The sequence below is a fragment of the Equus przewalskii genome, chromosome X, assembly GCF_037783145.1.
Source record: "Equus przewalskii isolate Varuska chromosome X, EquPr2, whole genome shotgun sequence".
Taxonomy (NCBI): Eukaryota; Metazoa; Chordata; class Mammalia; order Perissodactyla; family Equidae; genus Equus; species Equus przewalskii.
This window is the reverse complement of record NC_091863.1, coordinates 105125904-105149822: the sequence shown is the minus strand read 5'-3', so window position 1 is coordinate 105149822 and position 23919 is coordinate 105125904. Positions and strand designations below refer to the sequence as shown.

Genomic DNA, 23919 nt, shown 5'->3' with positions numbered 1-23919 from the left:
TGCTCATCAAACCACGCTGAGGCAGCGTCCCACGTGCCACAACTAGAAGGACCCACAACTAAGAATATACAACTATGTATCGGGGGGCTTTGGGGAGAAAAAGGAAAAAAATAAAATCTTTTAAAAAAAAAGAATAATAAGATAATCATAGCTTTAAATATATGTTATGCAAAGTATGTTTATCTTTGCAGCAACCCTGTGCAATGTTATCACATCCCTTCTACACCTTGTGAAACTAAGACTAAGGCAGATTACATGAATTGCCAAAAGCTACCCAGCTAGTAAAAGACAGAGTCAGGATTTGAACCCTCATCTGTCAGGCTCCAACATACATAGTTTCCACTATACCATCCTACCCTCCGTCAAACTTGTTTTGGTCAGTATGATATTGCAGAAAGAAATACCAAGAAAAGTTTTGGAATGCTACACATATTTGACTCTGGGACTACTCAGGTACAAGAAATAACTTCATGTGTAAACTATATAAAAATCTAGTCTTTGAAAATAGTCTTGGTCATGATCTGAATGTTTTCTAATACATAGCAATCAGTGTTTGTTTCTTTAGTTCTAGTCATAGTAGGGATTTAATGGGACATAGATATGATACAGTGAATGGTTGACTTACAGAAGCAAGTTTTCATTCTTTCACTTAGTTAGATAATGTAAAGGAAGAATGTTTGACGGGTTCCAGAAGACATTTAATGGAGGTGTACCTAGTGGAGTCTGATTGCTGAAGAACTACTACTTGTTACGCGGCCTGAAAACGTTAGCATAGGGGTACTTTTTATTAAAAATAGTACAGTCATGCATCCCTTAACAATGGGAATACGTTCTGAGAAATGCATTGTTAGGAGATTTCATTGTTGTGCAAACATCGTAGAGCATACTTACAGAAACCTAGATGGTGTAGCTTACTACACACCTAGGCTATATGGTACTAATCTTATGGGACCACCATTATATATGCGATTGGTTATTGACTGAAACATTATGTGGCACATGACTGTAACATAAAGTCATTTTATTAGAACTTTAGCATTCATTTTAATGAAACTTGATTGACCTGTAGCTGACTGAATTCCAAGCCTTTATTGATATTTTACATTGCCTCAAGAATTGTACGGCTGCAGGCCATAGAAAAATTGAGGGTTAAAGAATGAGCCATGGCAAGCCAACCTGATTCCTCTTTTGATAGGATTAGGGAACTAGTATATAAAAGGCTTAGGAGAGGTCGCTTAACTTTGAGTTTTGACAAAGCTTTTGATTCCACATTTCATGAAGTTTTAATTGAAACACTTGAAATTCTAGGTGCTGCTGCCAAAGGAGTAAGAAAGTCTCTCTGCTCGTCCCTTGCTGAACCGTGTAAGACTTGGAGAGTAGAAAATGCCTTTTGCCATTTTATATGGTGCAGCAGCAACTAGTAAAGTGACCATGCTTCTGACATTATTTGAAGAGGATGGAATTAACACTACCCAAACCTGGGTCGTAACTCCCCATCACTCCAACTACTAAATAACCCCCTTGCGAGTTCTGTATCTTTGTTTCCTTTTCTTATTTGCTGTGAAGTTATGGTGTGCTTCTTTGGAAACCTCTATATTATGGTTGGAAGTGACTTTAACACCAGGATAGTCTAATGATTATATCTGCATCAATTCAACAACCCTTGGAAAGATGTCAACAGATAATCTAAGGAACAAGTGGCCAAGTTTTTTCAAAGGAAGAGTGGGACCAACCATAGCCACAGTTAAAGAGTATCCTATCTCTTTAAGGGAGGAAGTAGAAGACAATTAATAGCTTGTGGGCAAAAATGTTAATTTCCCAGAAACAGTAGGGAATTTACAAATGCAAGAGCCACAGTCCTATAAAAGCCTATATTTTAATTCTATACTTGTCAACAAGAACTGTAAAAATTATAGAGGGCAACTGGCTTTAAGGAGTTCACCTGTTACTCCCAGGCTCTTAAGAGTGAGAGAATTTTCCTCTAGAGGCTCATATAATAAAATCTGGAGACATCCCAGTCCTCAATGGAGTCTGGATTTTGGCTTTCTTTTTTTTCTTTAGGATTGAACCAGCTGCCCTTTGACCCTGCCAACAACAACGAGCCCCTGCAGTTTGGTAGTGCCAGTGGCCCTCTGGTCACAGAAGGCCTCATTGAGAATGGAGGGGAGTCAAGCAAGAAAAGAAAGAGAACAAATGCTCCTTCAGGTAAGCTAGGTGATAATGCACTCTGTTAAGCCAGTGCTATTGAGTCAACACTTTCCTACAGCCTAGTATGTGGTGGGCACTGTGCTAGGGTTTGTAGAAACTACAGAAATGAGAAAGAGTCCCCGGCCCTCAAGGAACTCATGGTGGGATAGAGGAGGGAAAAACACATACATAAATAACTCTAATAACAAGATAGAGTATCATCAGTGATGTGGTAAATGTGTAAAAGGAAAAAAAAAAGCATATGGAGCACAAATCGGGGAGGAGTTTAATTCAGCCTTGGGCATCACGGAACACTTCACGGCAGAAGTGACATTTGTAGTTGTCCTTTGAATGGATAGGCTTGAGATAAGAAGAGATGAATAAAGAACATTGATTTAGGTAGAAAGAATTGCATGAGTAAATAGTTTCACTGTACAGTTTTCTTTGTGTGTACATGTGGCAGGCTACCCTTACTTGTGTTTCTAATGCACATAACTGCTTATGTTTGCATCTCCCTACCCCACCACTCTTTCCCCCATTACGCACTAAGCCCACATGTGTTTTGTGCCCTCGTAGCTCTCTTAGAACAGCTGACAAACAGATTTTTCAAATCCTCTATAACAGCCAACTGAATTTTTAGCCTCCCCTGCAATACCCCCTCTCTTTCATGCTCCATTGGCCTATTCTCATGTTAAATTTCTCCAAAATGAGTGAGGAAACAATAGGAGAATCAGATCTTAATTGGTAATTTGATATGTTAAAATTTCATCTCTTTGTTGTGTGGCTGTTCATTTGAAAATATTATCTGTGGTATATAGAGAGTGATCTGAGATTATGGGATGGGCCTAAAAGACATGTCATATTGTTTTCGTTTTTGTTTTGTTCTGTTTTTTACTATTACTTTTACATTCAGTTTATAACATGGAGCATGTTTACAAACATATTACATCATATCTGACACTTAGATCAGAGGTCTTCCTGCTTATAAATCAAGATATCTGTTAAATATGAGTTTGGAAAAACGAAAATACAGTAAAACATTAGCTATCTGAAGTGCTCAGGAAAAGAGTGATTCTTAGAGAGCTGTGTTTTCTGGAGCATTGAAAGGCCTAGCGTGTAGCCGAGGAACTGGCCTGAGTCCTAATCCCAGCTCTATCTCTGTCAGTGGCCTGGGGTTGGTTCCTTAAACTCTTGAGTTTCACTTTCTTCAATTGTAAAGTAGAAATGATACTAAAACCTACCTCTTAGGTTTGTTAGCAGAATAAAATGAAATTAATAGGTAAAGTGCTTAGCATGAGATCTGCACACAGTAATCACTTAATAAATGTTGCTATTATTTTATCATTATTATTATATAATACTATGAACTTCATATTTTTGAGTGTCAATACATTTCACATTTTTAGGTTAACCATTATAGATAGAAATCATATATGTATGTGTGTATAAAGTTGTCTGCCTTTTTAAGGCATATATTCAACATAATTTCAACTTTTCTTGATCATTTAGAGGTGTAATTCCAGTCATTGGTTATTGTACTGCACTCTAATACTCTATTATAGTTTTCAAGGTTTCTAAGGAAATAGGCCTTTTAACTCTACACTGAGTTGTTCTAGATTGTGGTGTTTTTTTAGTTATTACAGCCACATTTTATACATGTCCTGTCTCCTTTCTGCAGTCTGCAGCCACTTCTAGTTCTCTCAGTGTGCGTTCATGTAGCAGCCTTTTTTCTCCTTCTAGTTAGTTATGAACTTTAAAAAAAAAACAACAAAAAACAGCCTGCTTTCCAAGTTGGTGGATCAGGTTAGTATGTTAAGTAAGAGGCAAATCAGCTGTAAGAGAACCTACGCTGGAGAGTGTTACAGGATTTAGGGCATCAACTTTAAGACATCTGTTTTGCTCTGAGGCCTTTATTGATCACTTATTAGTTTTTCCATTGTGTTCATGATAAGTGATGTGCTAGTTCACAGTAATACCTCCTGAACTGTTAGCGTGTGAGGGTGGGGAAGGAGTACATATGCGTTCATCTGAATTGTGATCTAACTTTATAGAATTGCAGTTTTATTTCTAATGAGTGTATTCAGTGAGAGCAAAGTAACTGTTGCAGATACAGGATTTTAGCAGTAGATTATGCTAATCTATAATTAGCAGAATCAATTTACATTCAGATAATGAATATGCTGAAGTTCTTAAAAAACAGTATGTTCTTTAAAATAGGTGAAATAGGCCCCTGGCAGGCTAAATTAGCTCCCTTGCAATCTTTTTCACATTATTTGCGTAGTGAACCCTTTCGTTGTAAGTAGTATAAAGGTAACTCCAGCCCGGGTTAAATTACCACAAATTCCAAATTAGTGTGGTCCAAATTAATGAGGTTTTACTATACAGGGAGTCTCTTATAATTGTTCAGCTGGCAATCTTATGGTATTATAAATGGGTAGATTGCATTATAATAGTCTTTTCTTCCTATGCAGTGCTAGACAAAAGGAAGAGGGAAGATATTTTATGAGTAGGAACTTCTTTCTTCCTTTGTCACCATTCCCTGCATCTTGGCAAGAAGGAACTGTAGAGTTGGAAGTCTTTACAGGAGCTACCAGCTATTTCAGTTCCTAGCTGAGCTACATATCCAGCCATTACATCACTTAAACCCTCTGACCCCTTTGAAATAAAGCCCTCTCTCTCCCTCTCCTGTCACTGCAAATGAGGGAGGGGACTTTGCCTGCAACTCCAGTTCCTCACTACACATTCTTTTTTTCTTCCTTTCCCATCCCTCCTACCTCTCCCTTTTCTACAAACTGCCTCTCTCCTTTTATATGTATATACTTAAGTATAAAACTATACCTTTTATGCTTAAGAAAATTGATTTCTTAAAGGTCACTAGGGACCTGCAAATTGTCAAAGTCCATGGCCTTTTGGCAGGTCTCAACCGCCTTGAGCTGTTTGCTTTATTTGTTGCTGTTAACAACCTCCCCTTCCTTGACTCCTCTCTACTTCTGCCTTCCTGGCCTCCTCTCTACTTCTGCCTTCTTTGGCAATACACTTTGCAGATTCCTCTTCCTTTTCTGTCTCCTTCAAGCATTCTTTCTCCTTTTCTTCCTACCTCCACTCAAAGTTGGTGCACTATTATCCACATTTATAAGGGATGATATAAAGGTTAAATACACTTACCCAAGGGTGAGTATCCAGCAAGTGGTTTAGCTAGGCCTCCAACTCCAAAGCCTATCTCTAACTGCTGTTCGAAAATTACTATGTCTGTAGATATTAGGAATCTGAACCCATTACTAAAATGTGTAGTAAACATTGGTGGCACACTGGGAAAGCTGTGTTTATGTGAGAATAAGGTGGGCAGAGCTTGGATTTGATCATCCCTAGGATCCCTTCAAACTCTGAGATCCCATGGTTCCTTCTTTTCAGCTTTCTTTTCTGCTGCTCCTCAAAATGTCTTCTATTTCAGCCAAGGTGATCTGCTACCTTTCTTCAAACAGGCGCTGCGCCTGCCTACTTCAGTGCCTTGCTCATGCCATTTCCTTTGCCTAGCATGCCCTGCCTCCTCTTTCACCTGTCAAAATCCTGTCCAACTGACAGCACCCTAGTACAAGTCCTACCTTCTCCAGGAAGCCTTATGGATAATCCAGGTTAGAATTGTTCACTTATACCTTGGAAACCCATTGGTCATTATGTTCATATGAATCACTTGACACTGATTATAGACCACCTTGAACTATTGGTTATCTGTTCATACAGATACGTCTCAGCCTTTTAACTCAGTCATCAGCCCCTTGTTGGAAGAACCCCTGACTCTTATGTCTTTTAGAAGAGATACAGTGTCTTGCACACAATAGATGCTCAAGAAATATTTGTCAATTGATCACATATCTGGCTGAAGAATTGCTTTCCCTTTGCCTTAATATTCCCTGTTATTCTCTTGTCACTCCCATGGTGGAGCTATGCACAAAACTGGGCACTTGGTATCTAATGTTGATCAACTGACATGACAGCCTCACTTGTCCCTAAAGGTCAAACTCCAGATATTTGTGAGATTACATCCTTAGAGCAGCTAGACATCAAATTTGGGTGCTTATGAAAAGAACACCTGGCCCTAATGTAATCTTTACCTCTTTACTAGGTGAAATTTCATGAGCACTCAAAGGAAACTGATAGGTGGAGTTTGGATGTCCTGTCACAACTCCTCTGTTAAGTAGATCAGTAATCTGGATTAGATATTACTGCAACATTTGACCACAAGCTCTTTCTTTGTGGACCTGGTTGCTTTGCAGCTTTTATCTTAAGGTGAGCTCAGAATTCTTCAGAATGTGTTTGCTCTCGAATTTCACCCTTTTTCCCATGGAAATGTTTCCTCGGTGATGCTGCAGCTGCAAAAATTATCTAAGATTGCAGTGAGTCCACTTATCCAGATGATACCATACGGCTACAGTGTAGAAGGCTGTTAAACCCTTGTCACATCATAAGTTCCTGACCAGAAGATGCCGACTGCCTTCTGCTTTGAAATCCATCTGGTTTTGTAGCAGGAGAAATACCATCTCTCTTCTCAAATACTGCCGCTAAAGTGGAAGAATCCATGAGTCAACAAGGCCAATTGGATGATGACTAAAATTGAATGCATTGTTTTAAGCAACATCATGGTACACTAGTAGTCAAAGAAAGTGTGAGCTCTCTGGAAGAGTGGGCAATTCACCTGGGGTAATTATGATACCAGAGTGGTCATCCAGATGTAGACATAGTCCTGTTTCCATTGTCTTCTCTCCTGGGCCTGTATTGAAAGATAGGTTTGCACTTAAATATGTGCTGCCCAATACTAAGCAATATTGCCAAAGTTCATGTTAATTATGAATAGCTCAGTATGAAGAGGGATCTTCAACTGTTTTCCATTTGCAGTAATGATTGAATCCCAAGAGTTCAAGATCTCCAGGAAGACCCTTTGATTTAATAATAATTTGTATTGGTACAGTGATTCTTTATCTTAATGTATTTTCATATTAATTTCATTTTACAGATGAGATACTAATAACCAGAGAGGAGAAATGACTTTGACTAAGGTGGACTAACATCATCAGGGATGTTATGATACGATAAGGACCTCTAGATGGTATCTAAACTTGGTCATAGACTCCCTAACTCAGTTCTCAAGGTTTCCTTTAGAATTTCTGGAAGTCAAAATGAGATTTGACAATATGGAAGACGGTGAACAGTTCCAGCATGCCAAAGCCAGATTGATCAGAGGAAGTGGGCCTGCAGAGCAGCAAGGAGAGGTTCAGTCAGACATAAGAAAGAACTATATTGGAATGAGTTATCAGGGGAAGTTGTTTAGGGCCACTTGGAAGAGAAATATAAAACGAGATGAGCACCTGTCTGCCTGGGAATACTTTTGTTTCTTTTCTTACCTAGAAGAAGGACAATGAACCAGGAAACTTTTCTCTGACACTACAGTCCTTTGATTTACCTCAGATTTGCAGGACTGAGACTTTTATTTCATGTGTACTTTGAAGTCCACAAATGAAAGCATTGATTGTTTTTACAGAGAGAAAATGCCACCGTTCTATAGCTTGGTGTGTGGCATTTCTAGCATGTCAGCTGAATTATTATATTGCCAAAGGCAAGAAGAGCCTATTGTTCCTTCAGATGGAATTAAAATATGAAAAAGAGTAGACTAATAGCTTCTTTAGTCCTTTGGACGTTTTTATCTGATTACAGTTTCAAGAAATAAAACCATTTCTTGATAACTAGAGGATCAAAAAAGTAAGCTGACTTCTTTCTCAGGTCTGTTAGAAACTCAGTGTGAAATTTTTCATCTTCAAGGACTGTCATGGGGGCGGGAGAGATTGAGAATGGCACAAAAGAGGCAGGATAGAAAAATGCAAATATATCTCTCTTAAGTTGCCCCAAACATTGGAATAGGTTTGGAATGATTTCGTGACTTCATTGTACCTGAACCTCTAGGAGTTCTTCTCTCGGCAGACATGAAGTGTGAGTCACCCTCATGTGTTGGTAATATAGAGGCTAGTAGTAGATGTCGAATCATAGTATTTTAGAGTTGGAGGCAACCTTGTCTAACTCCATCATTTTTACAAATGAAGAAAATTAGACCCAGAAAAGGGACTTGTCTAAACTCACGTGGTTAATTAGTGGCAGAACCAGAACTAATTATTACCAGGCCTAAATAATCATTTCAAGTTGGCTAGGACTGTGGCATGTGATTGATTTATTTGTACTGCAGAAAGTGTATCTATAACCTAGAGGAGCTGCCTTTCCCCATGCTAATAGTATTACATGATTTGTGGCAAGCTAACCCAGTGGTACATGAGGTCCCATATCTGTTCTGCCTACCACACAGGGGAGGGCCCTTTGATCTCAAGCCTAGAAAAGGAATTTGAGACTGGGAAACACCTATGAGGGAATTGCTTGTGTGGCGCTGAACTCCAGCAGCTCAGCAAATCACAGAAGAAACTCTTTGTGACACCTGCTTACTTGGCAGGGGACAGTTTGTGTCCCCAACCAAGCCCACCTTAGGACCACTCCATCCTAATAGGCAAAAAAAATTATAATCATGTTTTAAACTTTGTTACATAATTTTGTCTGGAGGATTTCTTTCAATTTCTTGATTTTTAGATAAAGATTTGTCTGGAAAAAAAATCAGTGTTACGTCAGTAAAATTCAGTTTCATGGTAGTAAGATTCTTAGATTTGGGGAGGCTTTTTTCTCTCCTGCTAGCTTAGTGAAGTTATCACAGCAGCTGTCATTCTTGACCTTGGGATCTTTAAGTGCCTCTCTGACCTTCATAAGAGAAAGGAGTGTACTCAGACATGCAGTGAAAAGAATACAGAAGACTGTAATTTTAGTGCTGGATTTGCCACTTATTATTAGTATTTGACCCTGGGTAAATCACAGAAGCCTTTTATTAAGCCTCAGTTTTCATATCTGTTAAATGGGGAAAGTGTTTTGAAAACTGTCAGATATTACTTTTACAGTTACTGCTGCTGCTTGTTAGGGTTTGCAAGTGTGAGTGCTTTTCTCCTTCCAGTTCTGAATCAAAATGAGAATAAACACAAAGAGCCATGTAAGAAACAAAGTGTAGTATCGGCTTTATTATAGGTAAAATGGGATCCAAGAACATGATTTGACCCTAAGCCCTAATGAGGCTTCCTACCATCTCCAGCTGCAAATCTGTACCTTGATACCCACCTGTGGGGAAGATTGAGTCTGCAGAACAGACGACTTACCCTTCCAGTGTCATTGAGAGTAGTGGCCTGTGTCCCAATTCAGTGGAAGCTAGAAATTAAGAGCAAGGTGGACCTGTAGGCCTGCCACTGGAAAACAGTGCCTGACTAAGCTCTGCTCTCTTTACAAGAGACAAAGGGTCCTCAACTCAAGGGCATTCTGACCTGAGAGCCAGAATACAGAGGTTAAGCCGTGAATGGGCGTTTATTTTTGTTCGAATACTACTAATCAGATAAGTCAATCCTCCTCCTGTACCAAGGAGCAAGCAGGGGTAGGGTAAAAGCCCAGAGAAGTTTCTATGGTACTGCCTGTCCTATCTCACAAATACAATAGATGTTCCTTCCTCTCCATGGAATGGTGACAGGTGTTACAAGAATCCCCAGAATCTCAACATTGCTGTTTATTTGAAGATTAGCATGACTTTTGATTTTTCAAAGTCCTTTCCTTAAATTTTTTTTTTTAAACCAGGGGAAACTAGCAATGACAGTCCATTGTGTGGTACAAATAAGTAGAGTTGTTCTAGTACACGTGTGTTACATTTAGAATTTTGGTTCTCCATGTATAACATCAAGACAAATTCCAGATGGAACTCAGCCTCATATCATCTGATTTAGCCTAAAAGTAGTACGTTAGAGTGAAGAGATTTCATTTTTGTGAATTTCAAACACGGAATACCTCTGCTGCCATTTCAACATCATCATTCACATGGGTCACAAACTCTACAAGTCTTCCTTTCTCTTCCATGACACCAAAGTATAATAATGAAAATACTTTATTACTACTAATAATGATAGCTAATACTATGGAACACCTACTATGTGCCAGATACTCTTTTAAGTATTTCAAATGTGTTAATTTATTTGATTTTCACAGCAACTCTATGATTATCCGTTTAGTGATTTTAGTGGTAAGGAAACTTAAATACAGAGAAGTTAAGTAATTTGTCCAAATTGTAAGTAGAGGAGATGAGATCCAAACGCAGGCAGAGTAGCTGCAAAATTAGTGTCCAGAATCAATTGAATCAGAATGGAAATTTGGGGGGGGGGGAGGCAATCAGTGTTATTTAAAAGCACCTCAAATAACACCATGCAGCCAGACTTAAGAACCAGTGCAGCTACCCACACTGTATCAGAGTAACTACATATACCTAGGCCACCGTGGTTCAGAATGTTGGATATTTGTAGTATTCTATGACAAGGTATATCTAGAGTCTTGTGTCAAGAACTGAAGTGACAGTGAAACAGTAGACCAAAAGGTGGTAAGCAAAGTGGTTGTATAAAGGTTGACTGCTCTAGGTATTTCAACAAAGAAGGAAAAGACTGCCTAATTTGCCGTTTTCTCTTTCTCTGCTCTATTTCCTGATATCCATTTATTATCTATTGAAATAAAAATCCATAATGATGAAATTCCCTCTGGTAATGGGCTAGGAGACAGTTTTGATTTTTTTTTCCAATCTTCAATTTCCTTGATAATGTGAGCTATTTAATTTCAGCCATGCAGGTTGTAGCATTTCACAATGAGCAATTGCTTATGTAATAGAATTAATTTTAAAATATTTTGCTTATTCTATGTTTGAATTTTAAGCAAAGTGACTTTTATGTGCAAGGTATTTTATGGAATATGGTGAGTGAAGGTTGACGAGAGTGGTGCAGAAAGCCATTAGAGATATGTTCAACTGCTGAAATGGAATGTACTATTTTTTGGTAGGGGGAGGACAGGTTTCCGCAAGTGGCATTTCCTAGCTACAGTTGCTTTCTTCTTCATTTTATTAGACTGAACAACAACAACAGGAGTAGCAGCTTTTATTAAATATTGATGGTATGCCAACTACTATAAACAAGTGCTTTACATATATAAACTCAAGCAAACTTCACAACAAGTTTATAAAGTAGAAACCATTTTCTCCTTTGTTTATAGATAAGAAAACAGGCTTGGAAAACTTAGGAAACTTTCTCAGGCTATGGCTAGTAAGTAGTAGAACAAGACTTAAAAGGAGGGAGGCAGGATAACATAGATGTTAAGAGCACATGCTCAGAATCCTGGCTCTGACCTTAAGCAAGTTATTGCAGCTCTTAGTGCTTAGTGCTTAGTACGCGATGTTCTTTTGTTCAATGAATATTTATTTAGTCTTAATAGATGTGAGACATTGTGGTAGGCATTAAGAGTACAGCTGTGAATAAGAAAAACTCTAACCCTGGCCTTGTGACACTCACAGTCTAGTGAGGAAGACAGACATTAAGCAAATAATTACACAAATAATTATTTGCAATTACGCTGAGTGCTAGGAAAAAGCAATTGCTTATAGTGAATACTCAGTAAATAAGAGCAAATATTTCCTGTGTGGCAATTATGTGCTGGGCACTATACCAGGTAGAGAATTGAGTGCAAATATACAGTTGGATGAAGACTCGAGTCATTTTCATGGAATTTTATTTCAGATCAGGGTGAGGTTAATGAAGACATCTTTTTTTCTCTGGTCAATCAAGAAAGCTTTGGAGGGAAGGAGTTCAAATTTCAGAAGATGCCTAGTGGAGTTCACTGGGAAAAGGAGAGATCAAGTTGAGAATGTGTCTTCTTTCCACAAAATTAGTTCTTGGGATCATGCAAGTTGTTTACTGTGAGGGACATCCCCAGCATGAATGGCCTTTGTATCTGGCAAGATAGAGATTTGAAAAGGCTTGTGTGACAAGCCACAGAGACCAGGCTTTCCCTCAGTGGTGAACTCTAAGTGCTGAATTAGCTTCAGAACTTGGCATAAAGTCTGAACAGGCAGCAAGTCATAACTGTGTCCTGTTTTCAGATGCTGATTTAAATATCATCCCATACAAATACAGTGATTCTACTGGCAAGCTATTTTCTACCCTGACCTTTTTTAATCCTCTCTGTAATTACCCTGATCTAGGATAAACAGACTGAGAAACATTGACTGATGCATCCTGTGTTACCCCCGCAGGGTAACCACAAGTTTTCATCTTCTCTTGATTTTGTGCCAGGTCTCTGTTAAGCAATTCCTACCAAAACTAGGTGTGTGCAGAGAGGACTACAGATCTCCCAGTCTGGGGCTTGCCATCAGTTCAGATTGTCGTCCTTTGCTGTGAGATGCCACTCTCTCTGTGGCAGTCTGCAAAGAGGGAGATGCCTTTCACTTTTTGTCCTCCTGTATACAGCCAGTCAGTTGAAGAGCTTTGTGTTGAAGCTCAGACTGCCCGGAAGTGTTCTCTGTTTTGATTGGAGTGAGTCAGGTAAAGGTAGTTAGGGAACTTGATTCTCTGCCTTTACTCTGGGCCCCTAGCCAATGAAGTTAAATGTGACTTGGGACTTGACGTATCAGTAGCTAAAAGTCTGTTCTATGTAACTGTGAAAAAGGTCCCATTGCTACTCTCATTTTACAGATGAAGTAATAGAGATTCAGTGGCTCAATGGCTTGCCCAAGATTAGACAGTCAGTAAGCTACTCAAACCCAGGTTTTTATTTTTTTTATTTTTATTTTTTTATTGAGTTATTGATAGGTTACAATCTTGTGAAATTTCAGTTGTACATTAATGTTTGTCAGTCATGTTGTAGGTGCACCACTTCACCCTTTGTGCCCACCCCCCACCCCACCTTTCCCCTGGTATCCACTAAACTGTTCTTGGTCCATAGTTTTAAATTCCTCATATGAGTGGAGTCATACACAGATTATCTTTCTCTTGCTGGCTTATTTCACTTAACATAATTCTCTCAAGGTCCATCCATGTTATTGCAAATGGAATGATTTTGTTCTGTTTTGCAGCTGAGTAGTATTCCATTGTATATATGTACCACATCTTCTTTATCCATTCGTCTGTTGATGGGCAGTTAGGTTGCTTCCACGTCTTGGCTATTGTAAACAGTGCTGCAATAAACATTGGGGTGCACAGGACTTTTGGGATTGCTGACTTCAGGCTCTTTGGATAAATACCCAGCAGTGGGATGGCTGGATCGTATGGTAGTTCTATTTTTAGTTTTTTGAGGAATCTCCATACTGTTTTCCATAGTGGCTGCACCAGTTTGCATTCCCACCAGCAGTGTATGAGGGTTCCTTTTTCTCCGCAACCTCTCCAACATTTGTTGCTATTAGTTTTAGATATTTTTGTCATTCTAACGGGTGTAAGGTGATATCTTAGTGTAGTTTTGATTTGCATTTCCCTGATGATCAGCGATGATGAGCATCTTTTGATGTGCCTATTGGCCATCAGTATATCTTCTTTGGAGAAATGTCTGTTCATGTCTCCAGCCCATTTTTTGACCAGGTTGTTTGATGTTTTGTGATTGAGTTGTGAGAGTTCTTTATATATTAAGGATATTAAGCCTTTGTCAGATATATGACTTGCAAATATTTTTTCCCAGTTAGTGGGTTGTTTTTTTGTTTCAATCCTGTTTTCATTTGCCTTGAAGAAGCTCTTTAATCTGATGAAGTCCCATTTGTTTATTCTTTCTATTGTTTCCCTTCTCTGAGAAGGCATGGTGTCCGAAAAGATCCTTTTACTACTGATGTCAAAGAGTGTACTGCCTACGTTTTCTTCCAGAAGCCTTATGGTTTCAGGTCTCACCTTTAGGTCTTTAATCCATTTTGAGTTTATTTTGGTGAATGGTGAAAAAGAATGGTCAGTTTTCATTCTTTTACATGTGGCTTTCCAGTTTTCCCAGCACCATTTGTTGAAAAGACTTTCTTTTCTCCATTGTATGCCCTCAGCTCCTTTGTCAAAGATAAGCTGTCCATAGATGTGTGGTTTTATTTCTGGGCTTTCAATTTTGTTCCATTGATCTGTGCACCTGTTTTTATACCAGTACCATGCTGTTTTGATTACTGTAGCTTTGTAGTATGTTTTGAAGTCAGGGATTGTGATGCCTCCCGTTTTGTTCTTTTTTCTCAGGATTGCTTTAGCAATTCGGGGTCTTTTGTTGCCCCATATGAATTTTAGGATTCTTTGTTCTAATTCTGTAAAGAATGTCATTGGGATTCTGATTGGGATGGCGTTGAATCTGTAGATTGCTTTAGGTAGAATAGACATTTTAACTATGTTTGTTCTTCCAATCCATGTACATGGAATGTCTTTCCATCTCCTTATGTCGTCATCCAATTCTCTCAGAAAGGCCTTGTAATTTTCATTATATAAGTCCTTCACTTCCTTAGTTAAATTTACCCCAAGGTATTTTATTCTCTTTGTTGCGATTGTGAATGGTATTGTATTCTTGAGTTCTTTTTCTGTTGGTTCATTACTGGAGTATAGAAATGCTACTGATTTATGCAAATTTATTTTATACCCTGCAACTTTGCTGTAGTTGTTGATTACTTCTAACAGTTTTCCAATTGATTCTTTGGGGTTTTCTATATATAAGATCATGTCGTCTGCAAACAGCAAGAGTTTCACTTCTTCCTTCCCTATTTGGACTCCTTTTATTCCTTTTTCTTGCCTGATTGCTCTGGCCAGGACCTCCAGTACTATGTTAAATAAGAGTGGTGATAGAGGGCATCCTTGTCTTGTTCCTGTTTTCAGGGGGATGGGGTTCAGTTTTTGCCCATTGAGTATGATGTTGGCTATGGGTGTGTCGTATATGGCCTTTATTATGTTGAGGTAGTTTCCTTCTATGCCCATTTTGTTCAGAGTTTTTATCATAAATGGCTGTCAAACCCAGGTTTTTAGATGAATGGGTCTGTGTACTTTGTACCATGCCCCACTGCTTTCTAAGCTTTCTGAAGAAGGTGGTGATGTGACCTGAGCTGTACTTTCAAAAGATACTCTACCCAAAGTGTTTTTATTACAGATTGTAAAGAAGCAGAGCTAGATCTGGAGAGACAAGCTTGAAGACTTCTGAAGTAGCCCAGGGAAGTGAAATATGGTCCTGAATCAGTGTTATGGGAGTAGGGATGGAGAAGAGGGGATAGATAAAAGAAACTTAATGGAGGTAAATCATCCTGAACTGTTATAGCTTAAAGAGTCATAAAGCCTAGAAATGAAAAAGATATAAAAATCGTTGGGCCCAGTTCTTTCTTTCAGAATATAATTATCCCCACTTTTACAGGTGAGTCAACCACAATACAGCCCAAGTGACTTGCCCAAGGTTCCAAAGTAGTTTGGGCAGAAAGGAGCTGGAACTCAGAACTCCTTCTTCCTAGTACAGTCCTCTTTCTACTAAAGCATGAGGTCTCCCAAATCTGCTTTTTGGTTTGTTTTTTTTAAAAGAAATATTTTATTGACATGCATAAGAGTGAAAAATCATACATGTACACCAATGAACTTTCACAAACAGCACACTTATGTAACCAGCACCTGAGACACAGCACAGACCATTTCTGGTACCCCAGAAGACCCTGGTACTCTTTTCTAGTCACTTATTTCCCTGTCAAAGATGACTTCTGCCCTAACTTTCTCTCTCTCTTTTTAATAATAATTTTCTGGTGGGCCATGTCAGAGATTGGGAAATTCACTATTGGGATCCTCTGGTTGATGGATATTTACATTTTTCCTATCTTTTGTCTGTCACAAACTATACTGCAAGGAACATCCATGAACACACTTCTGTTACAGGTGAGCAAGTATTACTCTAGAACAGAGTCCAAGAAGTAGGATTGCAGAATTGCAGTGTTATGGGCTTTGTATATTTGATGGCTAATACCATCATGACTTCTAGAAAGGCTTCACTAAGTCACACTTCCAATCCTGGTGTTGAGAGGGCCATTCCCTGTCTTCTTGCCAGCATGCAATATCATCAATTCTATGATTTTTTTGTCCATTAGACTGGCAAGAAATTGTAGTTTATTATTGCTTCAGTTTGCTTTTCTCTGAGTAGTGGGTTTGAGCATCTTTTGCAAATGTTTACTAATCCTTTCTGTTTCTTTTATAAATCATCTGTGATATCCTTTGCCTATTTTTCTATGATTATTTGTTTTTTAATTTTGGACTTGTAAGAGTTCTTTTTATGTCATGGAAATTCATCTTTTTTGTGTTAAATGTGTTGCAATGTCTTCCCATGTATCTTAACATTGTTTATGCTGTGTTCTTTCATATAAAATCTATTTCATAAAGTTCTTTCCCTCCTGTAGATTCTCTGCCATTCCTGTAAGTATGGAAAACCACATATTCTGGATTTTTCAGAGCAGCCCCAGTGTAACGTGTTCCATCCTGTTGTCCCCAAAAGTTCAAGTGCCTATGTCTAATCATTCTTTTCCAATTATAGAGTCAGAAAATTTAGTCATCCCACCTACAGTGGTTGGCAGTGCAGTTCTTGATCTGTTTTCCAGACAGGATCCAGGTACTTTTTGAGGGGGAAAAAAAACAGGGTAGCAGGACACACCTGTCTTGTAGCTGTGGAATCTGGTGTGTGCTAAAGGGAATGTGAATATGGTGTAAACACTGGTCATCCTCGATATCATGTTCCCAGCTGTCTTCAGCTATGACACTCAGACATCTTAGGCCTTTTGGAATGTTTGATTGTTAACTTGAAAGTGTTTGGTTACACAGAAGGAGGTCTGGAAAAGTTCTGTCTAGTGTCTATAAAGGAAAATAGAACAACTTCTTTTGGCACATAGAAAAAATCTCCTAAATTCTCATCCATATTCTTTAAGACTATAATAACTAGTTGTATGTAAGAAATAAAAAGTTTGCTAATCGAATCTTAAAAGCTGTCAGGATAGTATTTAGCCTATTTATGCAACCAGTTTAAAAGCATTCTCAGCAGCAGACATTTGCAAACAAATAGTATGCTAATATGTTTATTTAGCAAACATTTATTGGATGCCTACTGTGTGTTGGGTGATACTGGATGGAAGGGTAGATGGATATGCTAATTTCTAGCAGAAACTTAGAGATGAATAAGACCTGGCTCTCATCTGCAAGGTGCCTACATGTGGTAAATAGAAATTATTCTCTTCCACTGAGGAAAAACACATCCCTAGGAATTCTAAAGGAACCACATTGCTTAGTTTTTATTTGGAATTACTGAGTTTGCTTGAAAGCAGTAAAACTGAATTCACCATTATTTAATCAGTACCAGTGCCTGTTTCCTGTATTTTTCTCTCGGGAGCCCCATTATTATACTCTGTTTTCAGGAAAAGCTAGTATGAGCATTCAAGAAAGCAAAAAAGATGCCGGGTCTTTTGCCAAAATTTCATTTGTCCAAGTGTCAGTGGCACCTTTAGGATATGAAATGGTGAAAATGATCTTGGTTTGGATTGATGGATATTTAGATAGTAAAAATAAGAGAAAACAGTGAAATGGGGGTTTTAAGCCTGCTTAAGCCTTAAGTGTCCTAAGGAATGACACATTTTTCACTGAGAAATGTTCTGGGGTGATAATTGGCTTCCTGTTGCACACTGAACATGGCTTGAGAGGAAAATGCTTCCCCTCGATTATGAAATAGGCTGTGTTGGTATTGTATTTTTAAAATTAATCAGTAAACATTTGCTCTGATAATTAGGCCTCGTAGAGCTTCATGCTGAGGGTACATTTTCATTTGTGTGTGCAATTTAAAAGTCTCGTATGAGTAGGTCAGCTTAAAAAAATGACCATGAATATTGGACTGATCATTTTTTTCCCCTTTCTACCCTACGCTCTCACCTCCATCCAAGCTTTATTTGAAGTTTAGACCCACTGGGGAAGTTCTAAAGCCTCAGAACTTCAAGGATAGCTCTGCGATTTGGAGTTCCAGCTCTCTGCACCCTGCCTTCGCCAGAACACACATCTCACACCATTTCTCACATTGTTCTTTGAAAGCATCAAGGTGCCTTTGCTTCCAGGAGAGCTCCTGAGTTATTTTTGAAAGTTAGCAGCAGCCCAATAGTTCTGTCCCTTTTCCTGTGGAGCAGGTACTCAAGTCTTTCAGATTTCTTTGGCCGTTCTTGGCTAGTTTTCTTTCAAGACAAGAGTATGCAGCCCTGAGCATCTCCAGAAGGTCCAAGCAGCCCCCTTAGAAGGGTCCATTGTTGTACTGAAATCTTAGTTGGGAATAAGAAAAGAATCAGAGCACACAGGGATAGTGGGGAGAAGAGGTAGGATGGTGTGGAAGAGTGGGGGCATTTAGAGATCATCTAGTCCAGTGTTTCTCAGCTAACATGCCTGAGGGATGTATTCACGTTTGTAACTTTCTGGCACTACTGCAGTGAGCCTTGTGAGGAAGTGGTGGTGGCTAGAAGCAGGCATTCCTATTGGAGTGGCTTCTAAGAAATATTTCCAGGAGGAAAGGCTAATGTGTAGTTTTTTTAAAAAATGCCCTCTCCTCCAGCTTTAATTGAACTAAGTTTCCAAACATCACGCAACAGTTCAGTGTCAGGACTGTGACTTGATCCCATTTCTCTGGACTCCCTATCCTCTTTTCTTTTTCGCTGTGCTCTGCTATGAAAAAAAGAAAGAAGACAAAAGACAGTAGGTGAGAAAGGAGCAAAAGGAAAATAACTACCTGCAATAGCATGCCTGTCTTTACTATCACTTAGTCCCTAAAAAGTTTCAAATAGCCTGGTCTTTTGATTTCAGATCCCAGCCAGATTACCTTTCCAACCTCATCTCCTACCAACAACCCTCCCTAAGCCTTGTTACAGCAACACTGGACTCCTTGACAGAACATTCCCTGTGCTTTCAATCTGTTCCCTGTACCTGGAATATCCTCTTTGTCTTTCCCAGGGAAAGTCCAATTTGCTCCCCACAATGAAAATTACTTATCATGACACTGGGTACTTCATGCCAAGATATCAGCAAGTATCAGCTTTTAGCTAAATAAATATGCATTAAACTTCCACAATTTTCATCTTATTTGAAGGAAAACATTGCCAAGGCTCAGCTTCAATATGGCCACCTGTACCATTAAGCTTACCCTGATCTCCCAGTCTGAATTAAATTCTTCCTCCTATGTTCAAATCAGCATTTTGTTCCTCTTGTAGGACTTACTATTTCTTGTACTATAGAAATTTATAAACACTAAGATTTTGCTAGCTTGTAAGTTTATGAAGGCAAGGATCGTGTCTTATTCATCTTTATGTCTCTTGCCTCAGTACCCATCACAGTGCTATACATATAATAGGTACCCAGTAAATGTACTAAATTAGTGAGTAAATATTTCTTATTTTCATAAGAGTTCTTTTCTTGAAGTCAACATATTCCCTGTCTGATTGTCAGCTTTCCAATGACAGAGCCTTATCTTTTTTATTCATTCATTCATTCATACATACACTCATTCATTCTGTAAATACTTATCACATGCCTGCTATGTGCCAGGCACTGTTTTAGGTGATAGACATACAACAGTAAATAATGTCTGTCTGTGCCCTCATGGAGCATTCATTCTAATGAGCAAGACAGATAGTAAACAAATAAGTATGTAAGTTTAGGTACTTAGTTACCAAAAAAAATAATAATAAAGAAGGTTAGGGGTACACAGAATGAACAAGGGTTGCAATTTAGATAGGGTGGTCAAAGAAAGACTGTGTGAGTAGGTGATGTTTGAACAGTCCTTGTCTTTCCTTTACAACACTACCCACAACCCTACCTCAAACGACTGAGTAGCTAGTACAGAGCTAAACATACAGTTTACTGCCTGTGATATTTACTGACTTTCACAACATCCTTATGAGGCAGTAGGGTAAGATCCAGTATTGATTACTGCTTAAAACTGTGGGCTCTGGAGTCTTGGGCTTAGAGCTGCCATAAACTAAAGTAGTCTATGAACTTGAACTAACATCCCTAAGTCATAGTTTCCTAAATCTGTAAAATGGAGAAAATAGTATCTACCTCATAGGCTTATTTTGTGGGTCACATGAAATAATTGAGGTTAGATTGTTTATTATGAAGACTGCATGAAATAATGAATTTAAAATTTTTAAAAATGTAATAGAGAGTCCAGAAATAGACCCATACATGTTTGGAGCTCTGATATATAACAGAGGTAGCATATCAGATCAGTGGGAAATGTAGAGACTATTTAATAAATGAAGCTGGAAAAATGGTTATTCACATGGAAAAAGATGAAAATCTATCTCACACCATACACAGGATCACTTAAGAGTATACATTTCAAAAATAAAATTTTAAAACTCTTATTAGAAAATGTCAGTGAATATCTTTCTAACTTTTGAATAGAGTAAGATGTCTTAAGGCACAAAAATAATTGACTAAAATAAAAGATTGATGCATTTAGCTATTTAAAATTTAAAATGTTTGTCAAAATACACCTTAAAGAATGAGAAAAGACGAGTTATAATCTGGGAGAAAATATTCACAAAACATAACTGACAAAGAAGTAATATAAAGAATACGTAAGGAAGTTGTAAAAATTATTAGGAAAACACAGGCAATCTCATAGAAAAATCGACAAAGGCATGAACACATACATCACAGAATTGCAAACACATATGGCCAATTAATTTGCAATTCAAAATCATTATTAACCAGGAAAATACAAATCAAATCATAATAAGATATCATTTTACATCAAATTGGTTGGCAAAAAAGTAAAAGGTGACAATACCAATCAGCCTTTCTCAATTGGGGTTCTTGGAGAAAACAAAGTGCTAATGCCCTAAGGCATTCATTATATGTAAAGAATTAATGTTTTTTCCTATGTACTACAATGGTACCAGTTATATACCATCCTTATGAGAATTGAGGAGATAGTCTATGCTCTGTGGTTCAGATGGATGAACTCTGGCTTAGAAAGGCAAGTATTGCAGAAGATGAGGAGTCACATAATTTCTTATATGTTACTAGTAGGATTATACACTGCTGCAAGCACTTTGGAATGAATTTTGACATTATCTCCTAAAGCTCAACATTCATATGCACTGTACCCAGAAATTCTACTCCTAGATAAATACCTAAGAGAACCTCTTATTCATGTATGGCAGGAGACACATACAAGTATGTTCGTAACAGCATAGTTCACAATACAAAAGTCTAGAAACAACCTGAATTCCATCAACATTAATCATGGATTATTAAAGTGTGAAATATTCATATAGTGGAATATTATACAGCATTCAGAACAAATGAACTACAACCACACACAAAAATATGGATTAATCTTAGCAATATAATCTTGGATGAAAAGTAAGCCCTAAAAGATAACATATAGCATGTTATATTTTTATATATTTTTATTACATATAGGTGTAATAAAACTAATTTTAAAAAAGCAAAAGGTTAATGAACACAGGATTCAGGATGATGGTTACCTTGGCTGGGATGTGGGAGGACGTGTAGGATGGGGATGGAGGAAGGCTTATAGTTAGATGTAGATTACTGTCAAGGTCTTAGTTTTTCTTTGGGCTTCTGAGTTTGCAGGTGCTTATTACATTATTAAAAATAACTAGCTAAATGATGAGGGGACCAGTGCTGAGAGTGTGTCATGAACCAAATACCATGATTAATCCAATTGTATGCACCTGAGAGCCTAAAATAAATACATGAATAATAAAGCGCTTAGCTCAGTGCTTTTGATGTAAAATAAAGCTGGATAAATGGCAGTTGTCATTGCTAGCATCTCTTCCTCCTACCCTTCCACATTTTGCCTCCTATCAAGCAATCATTATTTTCCTGTTGTGCTTGAGAATTAATGATTACAAATATTAATTTGCATGAGGTTACCCCAAATGACTGTGAGAACTAGGTTCAAAATTTAATGGTTCCTGAGTTTTCAACATTTTATAAATCCATTAGACTTCTTTCATTGAATTGTGCTGTTTTTTAATCATCAAAGTACTCTGCACATGTACTTTTAGGATGTTACTAACACGAAAAAGCTTTAACCTCTGCATATTATGACTTTGGTACTCAAAATCATAATAGTAATTTAGTCTAAAAGTGGCAGATGGTACTGAATTAGGGCACTGTGTTAGAAGATTATAGTGTGTGATGAATAGATAGTTAGAAAAAATTGCACTCCTAGCCTGGATCTGTAAGTCTGTTAGCTATGATTATTTATTTATTAGACCTTACACTGTACCTTCTCTTCATTCCCTACCACAAACATTTCTCTCATCCCACTATCAAAAGAGCTGAACTATAGCTTTTTAGGAGAACAAGTTTTTAATGTCACAATGGGGGGAAAATGACTTGGAGCTTGTTGTCTGATTTCAATGTGTTTTTGTGGTTGAGAGTTCAGTGCGTAACAGGAACAAAAACCTGAAGGACTAGCAGAAGGTGAAATTGTATGAAAGAAAACAGGGTAGAGGCAAAAAAGACAGGGTAGTATAGGGGGAAAAGTATAGAAATGGGAAGTCAGAAGACCTGGAGTATAGTTTAAGCTCTGCTTTTGTATCATTTTTGGTTTTAGGCAAGTTACTTACCTTCTCTAAGTCTCCATTTTCTGAGATATAGTCAGGAGACTACGGAGTGGGCCCCATGGCTGAGTGGTTAAATTTCCATGTGCTCCACTTAAGCAGCCCAGATCCACAAGTTCAGATCCTAGGCACAGACCTACTCCACTCATCAGCCATGCTGTTGAGGCATCTCACATACAAAGGAGAGGAAGATTGGCACAGATGTAGGCTCAGGGCTAATCTTTCTCACCATAAAGAAAAGCAAAGAAGAGATTAGACTATATATGTCCCTTCAAGCATGAGCATCTTAAATTGTAAGTCAAATAGGGGGACTTCTAGGAAGATGGAGTAGGCATACTTTTCTCTATTCTTCTCATTAAGTACAACTGGAAACTCTTGATATTATGTATAAACAAGTCATAAGAAGGCTGAAATGTGCAGAGGAGAAGGCAGACTGTCTAGGGACCTGAGAACCTGAAGAATGACATGATGGGGAGTTCCCTGGGTTTTCTTTTTGTCTCATATGTCTTGCACTTGGAGCTGAAGAAACTGGCAATCAAGAAACACCAATGAGTGCAGACCAAAAAAGCCCTAAGAAAAGCCTGCTCTCTCTAGCTGAAGGACTAGGAATGAGCAGCCTAGTAAGATGGCAAATTTGTAGACATTAGCTAAGTGCTCTACTCCAGCCATACAGCACAGAAAAAACTGTAGCTCTATTCTCACCAACTCCCAGCTAAGAGGGGAACCTAGATTTCCATCTTCACAGGGCTTTAATCAGGGACTCTGATACCCCTGCCAGGGACCCCTGCCAGAATAGTGTCAGAGAAGATAAGGTACCTAGCTGGAACTTTCATCCCCACTGGCCAGCAATGAACAACCCATCTCCACCGTTTTCCCACTGTGTCAGGGACACCATCTGGGGATCTTGGACTACCACTTCTCTCTGACAGTTGAAAATTGTAGTATCAGAGGAGGTAGTAAAGACTTATAACTATTATCATCACTCAGCAGTAACAAAGAAACCCCCACCGGGTATCAATAGAGACTACATGGAGAGCTGGAACTCACACCACTGCGAATCAGTAATAAGGAGACCACCTCCCTCTGATGTCAGTGGAGGCTAAGTGGGGAACCTGGACTTCTACCTCTACCTTGCAGTAATGAGGCAGTGTCCCCTTCCCCCTGTTAGAATAATGCTAAACAATGCTAACTAAGACAGAAAGTTTAAACGA

The 23919-nt window shown here is 38.4% G+C and overlaps 1 protein-coding gene across 29 annotated transcripts in view; it reads left to right on the top strand.

The window, feature by feature from the left end:
- Nucleotides 1-23919, top strand: part of ENOX2 (ecto-NOX disulfide-thiol exchanger 2) — a 258731-nt gene that overhangs the window by 100797 nt on the left and 134015 nt on the right. For 21 of the 29 annotated variants that reach the window (XM_070606271.1, XM_070606288.1, XM_070606273.1 and 18 more), the window contains one exon: nucleotides 2062-2205. The exons of the other annotated variants lie outside the window; for them this stretch is intronic. Coding sequence is in view for 3 of the 21 variants with exons in the window: in XM_070606266.1 (XP_070462367.1) it covers nucleotides 2062-2205 (144 nt within the window). In the remaining 18 variants the exon portion in view is untranslated. The remainder of the gene's footprint in view (nucleotides 1-2061; nucleotides 2206-23919) is intronic. 29 annotated transcript variants of the gene reach the window in all.